Consider the following 20,142-nt stretch of genomic DNA (forward strand, 5'->3'; position numbering starts at 1 on the left):
TTCCATGGAAGAAATATTTTTGACTTCACACCACATCATATCTGAGCTCCCAAATAAAAATCAACAAACTAAATAATATGAGGCTTTTCTCCATTCCCTAATAACTTCTCTGTTAGTTATGATATATATGGTATATCATAGCATACATTGTGATATATCTGGACTTTAGCAAATCTTTTGATACGGTCTCCCACAGTATTCTTGCCAGCAAGTTAAAAAAGTATGGATTGGATGAATGGACTATAACAGGGGTCGGCAACCTTTCAGAAGTGGTGTGCTGAGTCTTCATTTATTCACACTAATTTAAGGTTTCGCGAGCCAGTAATACATTTTAATGTTTTTAGAAGGTCTCTTTCTATAAGTCTATAATATGTAACTAAACTATTGTTATATGTAAAATAAATAAGGTTTTTAAAATGTTTAAGAAGCTTCATTTAAAATTAAATTAAAATGCAGAGCTCCCTGGACTGGTGGCCAGTATGAGTGCCACTGAAAATCAGCTCGCGTGCCGCCTTTGGCACGCGTGCCATAGGTTGCCTACCCCTGGACTATAACGTGAATAGAAAGCGGACTAGATTGAGGGGCTTAACAAGTAGTGATCAACGGCTCGATGTCTAGGTGGCAGCCGGTATCAAGCGGAGTGCCCCAAAGGTTGGTCCTGGGACCAGTTTTGTTCAACATCTTCATTAATGATCTGGAGGATGGGATGGATGCACCCTCAGCAAGTCTGCAGATGACACTAAACTGGGCAGAGAGGTAGATATACTGGAGGGTAGGGATAGGGTCCAGAGTGACCTAGACGACTTGGAGGATTGGGCCCGGCTTGACAAAGCTCTGGCTGGGATGATTTAGTTGGGGCTGGTCCTGCTTTGAGCAGGGGATTGGACTAGATGACCTCCTGAGGGCTCTTCCAACCTAATCTTATGATAACGCCCACCACTGCTCCCCTATTCCTTCCCCAAAAAGGGAATGCAGCCTCCCTTTGTTCTCCTCCCACCTCCCCATCCCTTATTGAGTCATATACTCTACCCTTCACCAGGTCACAACCAGTCCTACTCCTCTTTCTTCCTTGGTCACAGGCCCTACCAAAGTGCCTTCTTTGCAATCAAAAACTGATCAGCCCCTCCTTCCCTCTACCTCAGATTTCTCCAGTTGAGACCCTGGTGCTGCTTCTGAAATTGACGTGAAACTGCAATGGGGCTGTGCCTGCACTCAAACTCTGGTGAACTCCTGATTCTGCCCCAAGAGGGCTGAAAAAGCAGAATGAGTATGTGCAGCTCTCAGCACTGTTCTATAGTTTCACTGAAGGAAGGAAGCTCTCAGCTACATCATCAGCCCCATCCGTCCCAGTCCCTCTCATTCCCAGCTACACTTCATGTACAGCAGTACCATAAGGGATTGAACGATGCCATTCCCTCCCAGTCTCTGACTGCATTCTATGGTAACAGTGTCAAGGGTTAGTATTTCCAGCCCCTCTCTTCCCTTCCCCATATATCCCTTGCTGCTCTCTTTATTGTGCTGACAGAATGGGAAAATTAGAGGCACCTGTCACAAAAGCTGTTTGTGCACAAGCAGAGAAAAAGAAGAAAAGATTTAATATGTGGGGCTCAGATCTATTTCATTACCAGCCACCACAATGCCCCTTCCCTCCCCCCGGCCTTTAAAAAAAAAAAACAGCAGCAAAATGCTTGCTTCAGAGCACCATTTGGCCTCCTAGGCAAAATTAAGGCCTGAAATACTTCAGACCTTTTCCACAGGAGTTGATGGGTAATCCAAAAATTCTACATTTCACATTGCTGATCCCTGATCTATGCTGAGATACAAGTTTAAACTGTTTGTTACTTATAAAGTCCAAAATAGTTTGGGAACTGCCTACTTAACAGCACTTCTTACCTAGGATACTGCCACAGTTGTGATCAGCAGAGTCATTAATGCCACCAATATCTAAGGGCTAGTTTACACTGGCTATGCTAAAGCTGCCGCAGCAGCGCTTTAACATGCCTTGTGTGGCACAGCACTGAGAGAGCTCTCCCAGCGCTCTAAAAAAACCACCTCAACGAGGGGCGTAGCTCCCAGCGCTGGGGCACTGTTTACACTGGCGCTTTACAGCGCTGCAACTTGCTGCACTCTGGGGGTTTTTTCCCCACACCCCTGAGCGAGAAAGTTGCAGCGCTGTTTATTGCCAGCGTTGACAAGCCCTTAGCGTAAAAAAACAGAGAAGGCTGGTTCAGGAAGTTGAACTTTATTCTCAGCTTGAACCAATGCAGTCCAGATTTCTCAAACTTTTAGAGTACAATGAAAAGCTTTTCCCTTGCCTCCAGTTTTAGAGAAGGGAGTGGATGAAAGCAGAAGAGATGATATATAGGGATTTGTATTTGTACCATCTCATGTATAAGCAGTCCATACTGCATTGTGCATTAAGTATTATGCATTTTGTGTATTTATAATTTGTATGTGTTAATTATGTAACAAAAATTAGTGCTGAGATAGGTATGGTAAACCATGCTAAAACAGGGCAGTCTCCATGGGCCATGCTTCCATGATCGTAGCTGCAATCTACTCTATTTTATGTAAACTACTATAAGTGCAACCCTCTGGCTCTTAACAAGCTGTCAGTGTGGTCCATAGCTATGCAATGCTTCCCTCCTATAATTGGAGTAGAGATCTTTAAAACAATGGCAGACAGATTTTGGGGAAATACTGTAAAATACTGAGTATCCAGAAAGTAGACTTACCTTTCTGCTGTAGGGATTGCTAATTACCAGGTTGGTGTCATCTGAACCTGACAAAATATATTCTCCTGTATCATTCCAGCAAATTGTATTCACCTGTTTGAAATATTTAAACAAAAATTTTAATTGGTTTAGGAAAAATATTTAATATTGAAAATAAAATAGCCAAGAAATATCTAGACATGCAAATGAAATCATAAAGTTACTTAAACAACTTCAAAATACATAGGGGTGCTTAAATATGTTCAGAGACCTGATTTTCACTACTTGGCCTCACCTTGCACATACATGCTTTCCCATGGCTAGCCACCTGCACATGCGGGTGATGGGGTTTGCAAACAAAAATTCTATTAAATGTGCATGTAGGTGTTGAGAATCTGAATTGATATGTATTTGATAGTGAAAGAAAAGTGTACAGTGTGTTCAGGTTCAAACTTGCACAGAGAGTGAATGCTAGACCAAACCATATCTCCACTGAAAAAAAAACAAAAATCAGGCCTTTAATTTCTTCAGCCTGGTATGTTAACTAATTTTTTCTCAGTAACACATTAATCTTTTACCTATATTCTTATTCATATCAAAACTTAAAATGAATGTAAAAAAGTTTACACACACACACACACACACACACACACACTCTATCAAAAGGTCAATATTTCTATAAACATTGAAAAGTATATTCTAACAGTTGATTCCAACAAGATCTCTTAAGTCATTAAATCTGAGTTGTTAGCATAAAAAAAGCCGTGATTTTTAACAAACTGTTTGATGAGAGTCCACCTGCTTGAAACATGCTGGCATCTCTCAGTACTCGGTCTAATGTATTCTGTAACATTCTTCATATATACATCATGCTCCTGCATCTCCCTATAAAAGCGCACACCAAAGGCAACAGAGTTTAATTTGCTGTTTATTATGTGAGCTAACCTGTGTACTTTTAAAATGCTCAGCTAACTGGGAAATTTATACCTAAAATCTAGCAGTTGACTAAACTCAGTAGTCTTTCATAAAAATAGTTATTTGGCTAATACAGAGCATTCTGGGTTTTGGACCCCTTCCTGCATCCACCTTTCTAGACTCTGAATTGCCTTCTTTGGTCCCTTGTGGCATCACAAGGGTCCCCTCAGATAAAGTAAGCCTTTCAATAGAGTTTCTGGTATCTATAATTTGACATATTTGGGTGTTTTACTCCCTAGAATGTATTGCATTCTACAGAGTACTCTGAATTTGGGGTCACAATGTTCTCATTATTGCACCTCCAAAGCACTAAGTATTCAGAATCTGGCTAACATGTACACACTCACAGCTGCCACACCTTCTCATAAACCTGGTGAAAAGCCCATATAGTACTGCAGAAACCTTCCCAGATCTCTCCTATGAGAAGACTGTGATGATGCTCTTCCAGTAGGGAAAGAAATCAGGTTGGGAGCACTTTGCATTTTATTTCCTTGTAAGTTTTTCCTTAAAAAGCCCCCAACATTACAGTATTACAAATGAAGATGTAAATAAACTCAAATACAGAAAAATCTAAAGTTTGGATTCTCACAATAATATGTCTTAGAGTTCAGTTAAACAGGAACTTCACTCACTCCTCTGAGACGGTGAGGTTCATAATGAGCAGCTCAATGTAGAGGAGCTGACAATAGCCATGAAAACCCTGAAATGTGGAAAGGCAGTTGGACTCAATGGCAGACCTAGTGAACTATTACTATTGTGATATAATCCTGAAGTGAAATGGCTGCTTGATTTCTTTCAGTCCTGCATGGAGACAATGCAGATACTCAGGCTGTGGAGACGGGCCAAAATGGTTGCACTATTCAAATCACATAAATATCATAACTGTTCAAAGAAATTATTGGCCAATATTCTTACTCTGCTCAACCTACAAACTATATGAGTGTATGATAATGGCTAGAATAGCACCAATAGTGGAAGGGCAGCTGACTGATGACCAAGCCAGTTTCTGCTCAGGATGTTCATGCTGTGGCCAAGTTGCAAACTTAACTCAATACATTGAAGATGGCTTCAAAACTTGTAAAATGACAGGGGCTGTGTTTGTTGATGAGAAGGTTACTCACCTTGTGCAGTAACTAAGGCTCTTCGAGACATGTATCCCTGTGGGTGCTCCACTTTAGGTGTTTGTGCGCCTCTGCACTCGTAGTCAGAGACTTTTAGTAGTGGTGCTGGCTGCGCCTGTGTGTGTGTTGGGTGCGCCTTTGAAAAAGCCACATTTTGTAGCGGCTCCGCAGCGCCATTTGTAGATTGTGGTGCGGAGGCACAAGGTTTTGGTTTCCCCTTAGTGCCTGTGTCAGAGCCAGCTCTTGTAGAGTCTCTGGCTCTAGCAGTGCCAAGGGTGCCAGGATTTTCCGCTACTTCGGCTGAGGGTGCTGACAGCACAGCCGGTGCCGGTATTGGATGCCCGCTCACAGAACGAATATAAAACGCAGTGCGGAAGCACAGGGTTTTGATTTCCCCATAATGCCTGTGTTGGACCTGCTCCTGTAGAATCTCTAGCTCTAGCAGTGCCGGGATTTTCCACTACTTCGGCTCCGGCGCGGACAGCACAGCTGGTGCCAGCACTGGATGCCGGCCTGCGGCGCGGCTGTGGATTGTGGCATGGAGGCACAAGGCTCCAAAGTCTCTGTCTGCAGCAGTGCCAGAGCTCTCAGCCACTGGAGCTCCCGGCGCTGACAGCACAGCTGATGCTATTATTATCCACAGGATGGCTGTGGGGTGGGTTTTTTTGTTTGTTTGTTGTTTATTCCTGTGGTGGGTACCCAATGTGGGGTTGGAGAAAGCACTCCTTTCCGAAGCTGCGGCTGGCGAAGTAAAGGGGGTGGGAGGTCCCAAGCCTCATGCCCCAATGCAGGTCTGAGAGACCTCTCCACTCCCTGCCTTTTTGCGAGCCTGAGGCAATGCCTGCGTCAGAGGCACTAACAAACACACCGAGGTGTGGCTGTCGGGGACAGGCACTGGCACTCTGAGCCTGGAGGCAAGGCGCTGAGAGCCCGGGAAACTGGGCATTTCCATTGGGAGGGTGGGGAAGCTTTCGCCCTCAAAACGGCTGTTTTTTTGAAGTTCCTGGCCGTGAGGGTTTTTTTTGTTTGTTTTTGTTTTAAACCAAGGAGAAAAGGAAAGGAAAACAAGCTAAGTAGCTGCTAATAAGGAAACTAAGTAATTGACTGTAACTAATTAAATATAAAGTAGCGAGGCACTGCTGATTGCTCGGACTCGTAGCCAAGGGCGGTAGAGAAGGAGCTGAGTAGAGGTTGGTCGCACAGCATCGGTTAACTGCCTGCAGCAGCACAAGGTAAGGACCTCGCATGTGCGACCCAACCGGCACTGCTACTAAAAGTCTCCAACTACGAGCACAGGGGCACACAAACACCTAAAGTGGAGCACCCACAGGGACAGCACTAGAAGAAGAACTATTAGCTGTTTATAACACCTGCATCACACCATGCACTACTTCTGAAATTGGCAAAAATTGTGTGAAATATTAAGATGGTCCAGGAGTCTCTGCTTGATAATCAACACTTCTTAGTTCAGATGGATGGTCAGAAAAATCGATGGCATATTCAACAGAATGAATTACCCCAATATTCAGTGCTATCACCTTTGCTGATTAATGTCTACACCAGAGGTTCTCAAACTGTGGTCTGCGAGCTCCATTCAGGTGGTCCAAGGATAGTTCCCTCTAAGGTGAGAGCCTGGGCAGCCACACATGAGAGAATGAAGGGCCATCCACCTAATTAGTGGAGCTGCGCAGGCGTGGATCCACTAATTAGGTGCCTGGACCCTGGAAAAGACACACATGTGAGGTGGTGGCCATAGGGGGAAGGTGGGAGGGGACAGTGGGATGAGAAGAAGGGGTAGGGGGAATTTGGGATGTGCAAGGCTACGGCAGCCAGAGAAAGAGGTGACTTTCCTTAGCTCCAGAGCTACGGCTGCCGGGGAGAGACAGCCCTCCTTCCCAGCCTCAAAATCCCTTACTCTATGGCTGCTGTGGTGGGGGAGAGACCCCTCTCCTTCCCAGCCCCAGCTCGGGGGTTGCTGCGGTGAGGGAGAGAGAGAGAGAGAGAGAGAGAGAGAGAGAGAGAGAGAGAGAGAGACACACACACACAGACACCCTCCTCCTTACCAGCCCCAGCTCAGGGGCTGCTGTGGTGGGGGAGAAAGGGCACATCCATCGCATTAGAAAGGTAAGACTATTGATATTAAAATGTGAGTTGTGTGCTTCTATTTGTAGAACAAAAAACGTTAATTATTATTAAGGTTTTTTTTATATAGCACTTTTACCCAAAGTGCTTTACAATAGTTAACTAACGGTACAAACAACATTTGGAAAGATCATTAAGTGGTCCGCCGAGACTCTCAGCAATTTTCAAGAGCTCCGCGGGAAAAAAAAAGTTTGAGAACTATTGGTTACACAAATCATCAACCTGGATTCCAATGTGCAAGCATTTCATTTATACAGTTGATCTTTGCATTATTACCCAATAAAAAAGATATGAGGACACTGAGTGCATTTTAACTGGTTCCCTGAGTATATTTGGAAAATACTATCATATGTGGTTCCTGAATGCCAATCCTACCAAGACACAAGTGTGCACCTTCCCCTTGAAGCACCATCCTGCCAAGCAAAAACTCCAAATATTGTGGGATGGTACAATCCTTGAGCACTATAAACAACTGGGTATACCTGGGGGTCACGTTAAACCAAACACTGATATTCAAAGAGCATATCAAGATGCTAAAAAAGAAATTAGACTCCAGGAATCATGTTCTCCACAAACTGGCTAACACAAAACAGGGAGCCGATGCCAAAACATTCTGAGCAACCAGACACCCTGTGTTATTAAACTGCAGAGTACTTTGCCCCAGTATAGTCACGCTCAAGCCATGCACAAAACTGTTACCGAACTCAACTGTCCTTTGGGATCATCACAGGGTTTTTGACACTGACTCCCACATTGTCACTGTAGAGCCTCACTGAGATTGCACCACCACCAGATAGGCAGGACGCCTTCAGTAAGAAGGAGATACAAAAGCAGGTACATGATCCAAAACATCCACTGCATAGACAAATTCTACCACCTAAGAGGCTGAAGTCCAGAAAGAGCTCTGCCTCTGAAAATACCTTACCCCAAAATACCACTGTTGAAATCTACATAGTAACAAAATGGCAAGAAATGCCAATGATCTTAGAGAACCTAGTTCCTTCAAAACAATTCCCTCCAGGCACTGACCGCCAACAAAAAAAACTGGTGTACTCTAATCAGTGAGAGCTGAGGTAGAAAAGTCTGGTGACAATATGACCAAGTGGAAATGAAGGAACAACCCCAAATGTGAATGAGGAGAGCCTAGGAAAATACTTCAACACTGCCTGATGCAGTGTCCCCGTCATCAACATCTTATACTCCCGAGGAACTATTCAAGGTAAGTGACAATACCAGGTCTTGTCTGAGGTTTTTGAGTGATAAACTATGATGATTCTTTAGAGTACTGTATTAGTAGTGACACTAATCAAGGCCAAGAAAGCATTTTCATTTTAAACCCTTCTTTTAATAAGTACATAACTTGTTAAAAATATCTTCTTTTGGGCTAGATTGTCTCATTCCCAATCTGAGCCCAAAAGGCAACATCTGTTTTAGTTAAAAGTTTGAAAAAAATAATTTCAGCTATTTGAATATTTTCCTAAGTTTCAAATTTGCCATTTGCAGCTCTCAATAGGGAAAACAACCTTTGCTAAATGTAGTTAATTCATTTTAGAACATGTACAGAGTATTAATACTATGATTTTCCTTAACAAAATAAGGATTCATTGATCCAGATGAGCCACGGGTACAATCATCCACAATGAGAGAGGCACTGATTCAGCCTACATATCGATTTAACATTACACTAATCTGACTGATGAATAGCAATAGTGAAACAAAGTGGTCAAGCACAGCACAACTTCAAGAGCCAGCTGGTGGCAAAAAAACACTGACCAGCATGCTAGTTATTTTCCATCTACAGCCCATTCCGCGTGAAGGATGCTACTGCTGCTCCCGAGGAGCCCACTAATTGTGAATAAAAAGGCACTGAAGAGGAAAAAGATAAAAACGTTCAGAAAAGAAGGAAGCAGAAAAAATATCATGTATCTATCTTCCTATCTACACACACACACACACACGACAGAACAGGGAAGAAGACACTTTGTTGAAGAACAGACGTGCAGAGAGAATGAAAAAAGCAATAGTGATGATCCTAATACTAGCAGCCCACATCAACACAGCAGGAAGACTTCAGTCATTCCTCTTGGATGATGATGTGACAGCACTGGTTCATCCATACATCAGCTCCAGGCTAGACAAATATAATGCTTTCTGCCTAGCTCCAGATAAATTAAGTGGCTTCTTCATGAACTTATGATTACCTGAAAGAATGTATGCTGGTGCTTCACAACTTGCACTGGTTTCTCATTCACTACTAAATCCATTTCTTGATTTTGCTACCAATGATTTGCAAGGTAAAGGCCCTTAATGCAACAGGCCCATATTATAATCAGAGACCACTGCTTCTTCCAGCAATTGTAATTAACTACCACACTGTATTTATCAGTGCCCAGAGGGAAAACCTTCTCAACAGCTGGCCCAAATCTCTGTATTACCCTAAGAAAGGGTCCTACCTTTTATCTTCACAGACCACTGTGTAGGACTAATTCCCAAAAGGAATCGATCAGAAAAAACTAACATCCCACTCAAAGGTAGCTATCCACTATTTCCCTTTGGACACCCCCCACCCCACACACACACACACCCCTACAATAGGCTGTTTAGAATACTTAAGTACCCCAAGAGAAGAAATGGAAGGAAAAGGGAGAAGAAGGGAAAATCACTCTTCCAAGAAGTAAAATTAAACCCTAGATCCTAAGACTAGGTCACTAGATCTTGTTACACTAATGTAAGTTCTCATTTATGGTGTAAATCAGGTGCAATACCTGGAGAGGAAAAAATAAGTATAGTACACAACACATATCCCTCTATATTATCACAAGAAGTTATTGTGCTAAATGTGTATAGAGAAAGGAAAAATTATCCCTCCAGGTCACTCTCTTTCCTCTCATTTAAAATGAAGTATTTCCTCACGCTGATGAGTCCATTTGGAGATGAATCTTTTACCAGCACTCCTTTAACACAACTCCCTTCCTTAAAAATGTTCACAACAACAAAACTGGGAGAAAAATATAACATCAATGTGGTATACAAATTGTCACCTAGGCTGCATTTCCTTTCCCATCATGGCAACTAATGCAGGTAGAACCCTTTTCAACACACCCATTTAGAGTTAATCATCTCCTTACTGATTCATTCAGTGACTTCACTATTCTGCAAGGTGCTGATCCTTTAAAACAAGTTGATGCAAAAAAGGTAAGAGAGAAGAGAGGAGAGAAGTGAAAAAAAATCACTGTACCTAGTAGAGGACAACAAAGTCTAAGCTCTGTGTACTGAGACCAGTTACTAAATTACAAATAAAAAAAAAATTAATGTCACAAGGAGTTGCAACTTTCACTCTTCCCACATACATACATGTAATCAAATGCATAAACACGAAATGGGGAATAACTGGCTAGGCAGTAGTACTGAAGAAAAGGATCTGGGGGTTATTTTGGATCACAAATTGAATTTAAGCCAACAAAGCGATGCTGTTGCAAAAAATGCAAACATTGTGGGATGTGTTAACAGTATGTAAGACACAGGAGGCAATTGTTCTGCTCTGCTTAGCACCAATGAGGCCTCAGATGGAGCACTGTGTGCAGTGGGGGCACCACACTTTAAGAAGGATGTGGACGAACTGGAACAAAAATGTAAGGTGTTTAGAAAACATGACCTAAGAGGAAAGGTTGAAAGAATTGGGCAGGTTTATTATATTGAAGACTGAGGGGGGGATTTGATAACTGTTTTAAAATACAAACAGGAGAGTGATTAATTGCTTTCTATGTCCACAAAAGGTAGGACACGAAGTAATCAGCTTAGTTTTCAGCAAGGGAGATTTAATAAGCGGTTCTCAAACTGTGGGTTGGGACTCTGAAGTGGTTGTGACCCCATTTTAATGGGGTCCCTAGGGCCAGTGTTAGACTCGTTGGGACTTGGGGCTGAAGCCGAAGCATGACTCGAGACTCAGGCTCTGTCGCCCCACCCTCTCTCACCCACCCATAGTAATTGTTGTTGTCAGAAAGGAGTCACGGTGCAATGAAGTTTGAGAACTGCTGAGATAGATATTAGGAAAAATTTTCTAACTATAAGAATAGTCAAGCATTGAAAAAGGTGAAATCCCATAATTGGAGGTTTTTAAGAACAGGTTAGACAGACATCTGTAAAACATCTGTGAGGGATGGTCTAGGTATATTTAATCCAACCTTTTATTTCTAAGATTCTATGTATTATACCACAATTTTTAATTACATGCTCACATACTGTTTTTCCCACATGACTCATGCTTCATTCAACATGGAGACTGCATGATGTGTAATGAGACAGTTCTTCAATATTTATTCTTATTCTCACTTTTCAACATGAAGTCCTGCCTCATCCACTAAGCATCAGCCATACTGACTAATGAGTGCCCCCAGAGTACTGTGTGTGACACTGATGCAAGTTCAAATTATTTTTGGCCAAAAATAAAAGATCCATTTGGACACCCACCACATTCTCTCCACACAGTTCAAATACACATTGAGTGAGGCAGGAGTCCTGTAGAAAATAAAAAAAGCATGCTCATGTAATCAAAGCCTTTAGCAATTTGATTCTACAACTTCAATATTCTTTTGTTTAAAAGGCATTTCTAAGTTTTTAAAAAAGAAAAGTGACAATGTAAAGAAAATTCCATCATGTGGAGCAATAAAAAGCTGTATCCTGCAAGAGATGTGTACTAATGAGGCAAGGGCTCTTATTGCTTCCTTCCTCCAAGCATCAGATGAAGTATCAGGATTCTGAAGGGGACCTTTAGAATAAGGAGAATCCACTCAAAATTACACACACACGGAGATTGTCATTAAAAAAACCTTGCTGTTCACTTAAAAAAAAAATGTATGAGCAAAGTACATTCTGAAAATCCTAACATTGCCAATTCAAAATGCATCTTCACCAGACCTCCATAAAGCCCATGTCTATCCCAAAAAACATTTCCATGGAAAATTTCAAGTTTTTCTCACTCCTCACTGGGCAGCTGTATCTATTCTTAGATTATTATTTTTTTGGTAATGGTTAAAGTATCCCCCCAACCCTGACCCCATTTTCTTGTACTTGAAAATTGCTGAACATTTTTATTCACATTTTAAAAAGAATTCACCTTCAAGAAGAGACCAGATTTGAAATATTTCAGTCCAGAAAGATGAGTATTTGATAATGTTATAAACAACTAAAAAAGGACCTTTCATAATGAAAAAACGAATGCAGTCTTAGTGGTAAACATCACTACTCACTCCATATATAATGATTTATAACACATTTTCATACTTTGAAGAGACTCAGTGAAATAAAATTGTACTTTGTTTTATATAAATCCACATGATGGATTCATTTCAGTACTAAACTGGAAAATTTCTACCAACATCATGTGTATTATTCATTACCTTACAACTGTAACAAACATCACAACATTACTTACTATCACAATCCTGAGACATGGCAATTCCATTCCATACCTTTTTTTTAGTCTTTTATGACTCTCATAAAATGTATCTTCCAAGTTAAAATTCTTATTTCAGGACCCAGGCAAAAAAGTAACTATTCTGGTAAATCTGAAGAAAATGTGTTCAGTAATTTGAGTATGTAACTGAATAGATATTAAACATATGTGAAAGTGCTCTTTGTTTAAAAGCTTCAACTCAACCATATGTATGTAGCTCAGAATAAGAGTTTTAAATCTGAAATGTTTTTTGAAATTAAGTTACTATCATTTGAAAATAATGGTCTGACCATGCATGTTGGTTTCCTTATTCATTAGCATGCAAGGGGCACACATCCATCAAACATTCATGCTGCAAACAGCAGCTGATCATTCTCATAGCAGCATAAGATTTCGGAGTTCACATTTAGGTGGCGATGAGGATACGGAGCTGGTAGTTTTTCCAGTCACACTGGCCTTTCTTCATTAAGTTATACAACCCGTGAAGAGTTCAGATCTTTTACTCAGGGCAAGTCCTACTCAACATCCTTTCCTACAGCCAGCTAACCGTCCATAACATGTCACCTGTTTAAATTTATGAAATTAAGCTAACACTAATCTAGATTAGATAGAACCACATCCTAGAATATGAATAAATTAAAGGGTTATCGCTGCATGCTTGAAAATGTTATGACTTTAATAGGCACAAGAATTAAGCCCCTATCGCAATGCTCAAGGGGGCTGAGTTATATTTCTGTGAGAACCTTAATTTTGAATCTCTCTTTTATTATTTGTGTAAAGGCCCAAATTCAGCATTTTCATTTACATAATAGTTTGCGTATAATGGACTTTACAAGCCATTTTTCCCTTGAACATCCCAGCACCTTTCAAAAATCCTCTCTGAGAAGAAAAACAAATAAATGCATTAACAAACATGAACTTCTGCTCTGCTGAGAGATGCCAGGCCAGCAAAGAAGCTCTGTCACAACAGCCAACCTCTACCACCTAGGTCATAGAACTTAGTCAAATGTATCCACTACTCTTAGAGCTCAAACAGTCCTGTGGCGTTTGAGTAACAGTCTATTTGCTGCCTACCTGTCAGAGCACAGCATGGAAGAATTTTGCTACCAGCTAGCTATGGAAAAGTAGAGATTTATTTAAAAAGTTCAATATTTACTTTAAAAGAAAAACCCATAATTATTATTTATACCATGTGACTGTGCCATTTCACATGGCTGACCTTGAAAACACAACATTTTAGGTTACAGTATTGCTCCTTTTTTTATAAGTAATATATAGCCCTTCCTCTTTTCCAAGCTTAGAAGAAAACTAAAATGCTTCAATCAAAGCAATACAATAAAATCCTAAAATAGCAAAATATGTGTTAAACTACAAATAAGTACATTAGAAATTATTTAAGATTAGTTCTTCCTTCACTTTCCTGCTCCTACCCAAGTCCAGTTTTCCCTGCTATAGGTGACTGCCTCACTCATAACTAAAGCAATGAAACAAACACAGCTCATTGCTCAGTTTCAGGGACTGAGTTGCTGTCAGCTGCTTCAGAAGAAATAGAACCCAGAGGGCTGGATATAGGTCTTGGCAAGTAACTATTTTCAGTTCAGCTTTAAAATGTATTTAGTTTGCATTTTTAAGTCTAGGCACACACACTCTGATATGGGACACCATATTTTTAAAGCTTTGAAAACTTAGATACAAGAAATCACTTACACAGCCATCATGCACATTCAGTGTTGCTTCAAGTTTTAATCTTTGGATAAATTCTCTTCTTCCTGTTGAAGAAAGAAGACTGAATTATAGTCTCATTTTAAAAGCTGAGGTTAAAGAACTTTGGCAATCAGATATAGTGCTGGGCACAGAAGAAGCTAAATAGAACAGAACCTGCATGTAATATAAATCTTAATACAATTTGTATGGTTCCAAATATTCAAATGGAAAAAGCAATGCTTCATGTTTATTTGCTGTTCTACCACCTTTAGCACCAGTTTAGAAATTGTGATGTTAACATTTGGCAAGCTTCACAAGCAGACACTTTGAAATTAAAAGCTGTAAAATAGAAAATAACTTATGTACAGTAACAAACAATAGCTAAAAACTTCTAACTGAAGATTAGGGATTCCTGAGGGAATTGTGCCAAAAATATTTAAAAAATCTAGGCACAATATTTTAAAATGCTACAAAATTATGCAAATTTTGTCAATAAATAAATGTGGAGACACCAGCATGGCAGTGGGGAGCACAGACCACTGGCTGCATAGAGGTGGAAGATCACCCTTCAGGCACCCCCTTACCCCTCTCCCAGGACAGGGACTCAGTGGTGAGGTTGCACCAGACCCTGACACAGCACAAGGGAGGGACCTGCCCCAGAAACACCCCAGGGCCCTGTCCCTCTGCACCGGGCACACCAGGTGTGGGGCAAGCAGGCTCAGCCCAGCAGGATCCAAGTGTGAAGGGGCTTAGTGTGGTGGGATCCAGGTGTGGGGGCAATCTGGATGCGGGCAGCTCAGTGGGGGATCTGGATGCAAAGTGGCTCATTGGGGGGTTCCAGGTGCAGGAGGAATGGGACTCTTGCAGGAGGGTCTAGGTGAAAGTGGTTTGGGCTTGGCAGGGAGAGTCTGATGTCGGGGGATAGGGCTTCAGGGGATCTGGGTGTTGGGGGTTGAGTGGGGCGTCTGGGTGCTGGGAGAGTGGGGCTCAGTGGGGTGGGGATCCAGGTGCAAGAGGCTCGCAGTGGTTCAGGTGCACAGGGGTTGGGGCCTGTCTGGGTGGGGGTTTGAGTGCAGCAGGCTCAGCAGGGGGTGGTCTGGGTACAGGGATGGGGGTCTGGATGCAAGGGGTGAGGCTTGGCAGGGGGGTGGTCTGGTGCAGAAGTGGGGTGCAGATGCCGGGGGAGGGGTTCGGCGAGGATCCAGATGCACGGGGAGGGGAGCTCGGTGGGGAGGGTCGGGTGTGGGGGGGGGGGGCTTGGGGGGGTGGGAGTTCAGATGCGGGGAGCTCAGTGGGAGGTTCTGGGTTATGGGAGGTATGAGGCTCAGCAGGAGGCTCTGGGTATGGTGGGTCCAGGTGAACGGGGGTTGGGCAGATAGGGGAACAGCTTCCCGTACAGTGACCCCCTCGCCCCTGTGGGAGAGAAGCGATAGGGGCAGGAAGGTGCAGCGTTTCCTGACGCAGGGGGAGATTTCTGGGGGTCATTCTGACCCGGCCCTGGCTGCTCCGTGCAGGGGAAGTGTGCTCCTTCTCCACCGTCAGTCCAGCCAGGACTAGCAGCTGAGCCCAGTGCAGGGTAGGAGCCACTGGCCGGGGAGTCCCAAGCTGGGTGCAGGGGGGAGGGAGGAAGTGAGGCTCAGTGGAAGGCTCTGGGCACAGGGGACTGACTCAGTGGCAGGTTCTGAATGCAGGGGGGTGAGGCTCGGTGGGGGGTCCAGATGCATCAGCCAGAGTGTTGTCAGGCCCTTCCCTGCCCCCCGCTGCGATTTACCTCTCCAGTGGCTGCTCTAGATGCCCAAAACAATGCATCCATGCTGCTGGGGAGGGGCACATGACCGCTCTTGCGGCTTCCCTTTGCTTCTTTGTCAGAAAGTCATTTTTCTGTGTGGAAGCAAAGAAATCTGCAGGGGACATGAATTCTGTGCCTGTGCAGTGGCGCTGAATTCACCCCAGGAGTAACAAGTAGAATATGCTTTAAGAAGCACAACGTATTTTCAATAGGAACATGATGGCCAATGTGTTTTGGTCTTAAATTGAACGTGTTACAGTGTTTAGTGCTTAAGCAGAGGAGCGGAAGCCAGACCTCCTGAGTTCTAGTCCCAGCTCTATCTCTGAGTCCCTCTTAGTTTGAGAAAACCACTTAACCTCAGTTTCCTCATCATTACTGATTGTAACTCACTTTGAAGAGCAACATAAATGACCAATATCATTCCATTTCACGGTTTAAATAGTCAAGCATGGATGGGAGGGGTGCTTTTGGAGTTCCTGAACTAAGCAGGAAAGGTGAGTGTGGAAGGGGAAACAGAGTAAAGCAAGACAAGGAGAAAGTGATTTAAGGCAAGGAGAATCTCCTATAAAGCACATATTAAATAAGGCAGGGTTCCATCAATTATATATCATTGTCTTGAAAACATAAAATACCATGTTACTACACAGATAAAGACTGTTATAACAATGCATACCTATAGGGTGAAGAGTAGGATTGTACAGATATAACTTTTATCTGGGCATTTCCTGACGTGACTATTTAACCATTTAGCTTTAATGTAGCTTTTTGTTATGGAATTCATGAAGATGATTAATCCTCTATAACTTCCATTGGAAGATGTTGAGAAAAACCTAAAGGTGAAATCTGGCCCTATTCCTTAGGTTGTAAGCTTTTGGGACAGGGACTGCCTTTTTATTCTGTGTTTATACAGCACCTAGCACAATGGGATCCTGGTCCATGACTAGGGCTTGTAGGTGCTACGATAATACAAATAATAAATAATAATATGGGAATCAATGGCAAAACTCTCACTGACTTCAATAAGACAAGGATTTCACTCTAGGGGTATGACTACATTACAGCTGGGAGGTATAATTCCAAGTTTGGGTAGACATACACACCCTAGCTCTGCTTGAGTTAGTACCCTAAAAACGTGTGTGTGATTGAGGCAGCCTGTATAGTGGCTCTGGCTATCTGCCCAAGAACCTACATATATATTCTGCAGTAGTGCAGACATAGCTTGGGTGTTTTACTTTGACCTGAAAAAGGAACTAACCTGGTATCCTCTATATTAAAAATACTCACTTAGACAGTGGCCCATGTCCTTTTCAAAGAAGGACTATAACATCTTGTCTCAACTGAATTCAGTGAAAATGTCCCTTTCTTAGGGGAAGCAGGAGAAAAAGAAATTGGATATGGGACACAAATGAGAAGAAATCTCTTCATATCTAACCCTCCTAGGTTCAAGGACCTGGACTGGGACCTAGGAGACCTCACGTCTATTTCCACTTCTGCCACTGACCTGCTGGGTGAACTTGGACAAGCCACTTCACCTCTGGTCCTTGGTTTCCTTTTGCACCTTTATCTGTCTTGTTTATTCAGAGTATAAACTTTTAGGGGCAGGGACTTTGTCTGACTATGCGTTTGTATAGTTCTCTCTCTGCGAGAGTGTATACATTATGGCTCCAATTTTGGTTGGAGCTTCTGGGCACACTGTAATACAAATAGTAAAACAAAACAAAAAAGGAAAGGAAAGGATTGCTCCTTCCTGAATAGCAGAGAGGACCTCAATCCAACAGCCTTTAATAAAGTATTAAGTACTGGCAGGAGGCTAAGATTCAGGAACTGAAAGGAAAATCTTTAGAATGAGAGCAGCTGGTGATTAGGAGCAGTGGTGGTAATGAAGAGTGCACTCTTAAAGTGAAGTATACAACAACTAAGAAACCACTGTTTAAACCTCTTTAACCAATCAGGTTTCACTATACTTCTTCCTAGGGATGCCAGCCTGGTTTCCCTGGTAACTGTAGACACGGTTATAATTTCAGAAGAACTGTGGGTCTGGGTTTTCATACTGGAATATGGAAAAGAGATTCTGATTCCCCCTTTTATTGTTTGTGGGCTGTGATTTCCTAATATGCGCAAAGGCAAAATCAACTGGAGCAGTTGGGATAGTGCAGGAGCAAAAAGAAACTGAGGAAGAGTGGGATTTAAGATGAGGCAAAGGCATCTAACTACGTTAAAGCTGCAGCATTACCAACTCTCATAATATCTGATGTTTCACTTAAAGCTTCTGGAGTCCAGCAACTGTGCAAATCTTAGCTTTGATTTACATTTTAAAAGAAATTTTTTCTAGCCTTTATGGTTGCAGAGAAAAGTTTGAAAACATGAATCCTAAAGTCCCAAGTCAATCTCATGGTTTTGGGAGCCTTATTCATGATTTCTGAGCACTTGGGGTTGGCAATACTGAGCAGCAAATCTGCAATTTAATTTAAAAAAGAGCTAAGGACACTACTAAGATGACTGAATCATTGGGCTGTACTGAATGTCCAGAGAAGAGGGCTACACTGCTCTCGTATAAGCCCCCTACAAACATCAAACCAGAACTTATGAACTTCAGTTAAGAAATATTGACCCATATACAGTGGCTCATAGCATGGAAATCTGATCTATTCTAAATAGGTCTTTTCGGTCTCTGGTCTCCAGGTTCCAACGTCTAAACATCCACTCACCGCCACCACAACCCACAGAGTGATTATGCAATGCAATGGTGTGGGAATTGTTTCATCCCATCTCCATTTGGATAAGGGGCTGCATCCCAAAGCATCAGTAATAGTTTTGGAGTTTTATCTGAGCTAGTTTAATGGCAGATGCAAAGCTGCTAGCGTCCAGTTGTATTTTCTTTTTGTTTCCACCTGCTGCCAGAAAGGATATAACCATATGGCTCTTTCTAGCATCGGTCTAGTCATCTCACATTTTTTCCCCTCGCTCAACACTGAAGAGCCTACTATAGTCAGTTACTTGCATGTGCTTTGGAGAAGAGTAGCTAACAGACAAGCCTATGCTGTACAGCACTCCAAAGTACGTGCATCGACTGTATTATCAGAAGGTTCAAACTGTCCAGCAAGTGTACTTGTCAAAATGGGAGAATGCAAAAGGAGATTCAACAGACAAATCTAAAGAAAGCAGAGATTCCTTTCACTGTAGAGGAGAATTTAAAAAAAAAAAAAAATCTATCCAAAAATATTTATATAACTGATAGATAGGCTGGTGCTGGGTGCTCAACATGAGTGCTTAGTAACAGGTGTGCCAGTACCATTAAAAAGCAACAGAGGGTCCTGTGGCACCTTTGAGACTAACAGAAGTATTGGGAGCATAAGCTTTCGTAGGTAAGAACCTCACTTCTTCAGATGCAAGCGTGAAGAAGTGAGGTTCTTACCTACGAAAGCTTATGCTCTCAATACTTCTGTTAGTCTCAAAGGTGCCACAGGACCCTCTGTTGCTTTTTACAGATTCAGACTAACACGGCTACCCCTCTGATAATTAGTACCATTAAAGACTCTGGTAAGGAGCGTGTCTGCCAGTGAGAAGTCTTTGCCAGTACCAGGCTTTGCTGCCCCGTTAGCCTATCCAAGGTGATCAGGCCTCTAAGCTTGTTATTTAGCCCCGGTCTACAATACAGGGTTAGGTCGAATTTAGCCGCATTAGGTCGATTTTAACATGAATGCATCCTCACAACCAACCGCATTCCGGTGACTTACAGCGCTCTTAAAATCGACTTCTGTACTCCTCCCCGGAGAGGGGAGTAGCACTAAAATCAAGCTTGCTGAGTCGAATCTGGGGTAGAGTGGACGCAAATGGTATTGGCCTCCGGGAGCTATCCCAGAGTGTTCCATTGTTACCGCTCTGGACAGCACTTTGAACTCTGATGCACTAACCAGTTACACAGGAAAAGCCCCGGGAACTTTTGAATTTCATTTCCTGTTTGGTCAGCGTGACGAACTCAGCAGCACTTAGCAGCACAGGTGACCATGCAGTCCCCCCAGAATCATAGAGCGTAGAATGTTTCTACGCTCCCCCCATCATCTCCGTCCCTGAGGTTATCACAGATTAGAAGGTGAGAAAAACGCACTCGCAATGACATGTTTTCCAAGCTCATGCAGTCCACCCGCACGGATAGGGCACAGCTTAATGCATGGAGGCATTCAGTGGCAGAGGCCAGGAAAGAATTAAGTGAGTGCGAAGAGCGGAAGCAGGACACGATGC

At 42.5% G+C, this 20,142-nt stretch overlaps 1 protein-coding gene across 22 annotated transcripts in view; it reads right to left on the reverse strand.

Moving 5' to 3' along the window:
• DCAF6 (DDB1 and CUL4 associated factor 6) overlaps positions 1–20,142 on the reverse strand; it is a 154,766-nt gene that overhangs the window by 103,602 nt on the left and 31,022 nt on the right. For 16 of the 22 annotated variants that reach the window (XR_010599853.1, XR_010599849.1, XR_010599851.1 and 13 more), the window contains exons 2-3: positions 14,115–14,176; positions 2,736–2,828 (exon numbers count right to left, since the gene is read on the reverse strand). Coding sequence is in view for 8 of the 22 variants with exons in the window: in XM_065589296.1 (XP_065445368.1) it covers positions 2,736–2,828; positions 14,115–14,176 (155 nt within the window). In the remaining 14 variants the exon portion in view is untranslated. The remainder of the gene's footprint in view (positions 1–2,735; positions 2,829–14,114; positions 14,177–20,142) is intronic. The other 6 variants (XM_065589367.1, XM_065589351.1, XM_065589341.1 and 3 more) reach the window with 1 other exon arrangement.

Source organism: Chrysemys picta, chromosome 1 (genome assembly GCF_011386835.1).
Source record: "Chrysemys picta bellii isolate R12L10 chromosome 1, ASM1138683v2, whole genome shotgun sequence".
Taxonomy (NCBI): Eukaryota; Metazoa; Chordata; order Testudines; family Emydidae; genus Chrysemys; species Chrysemys picta.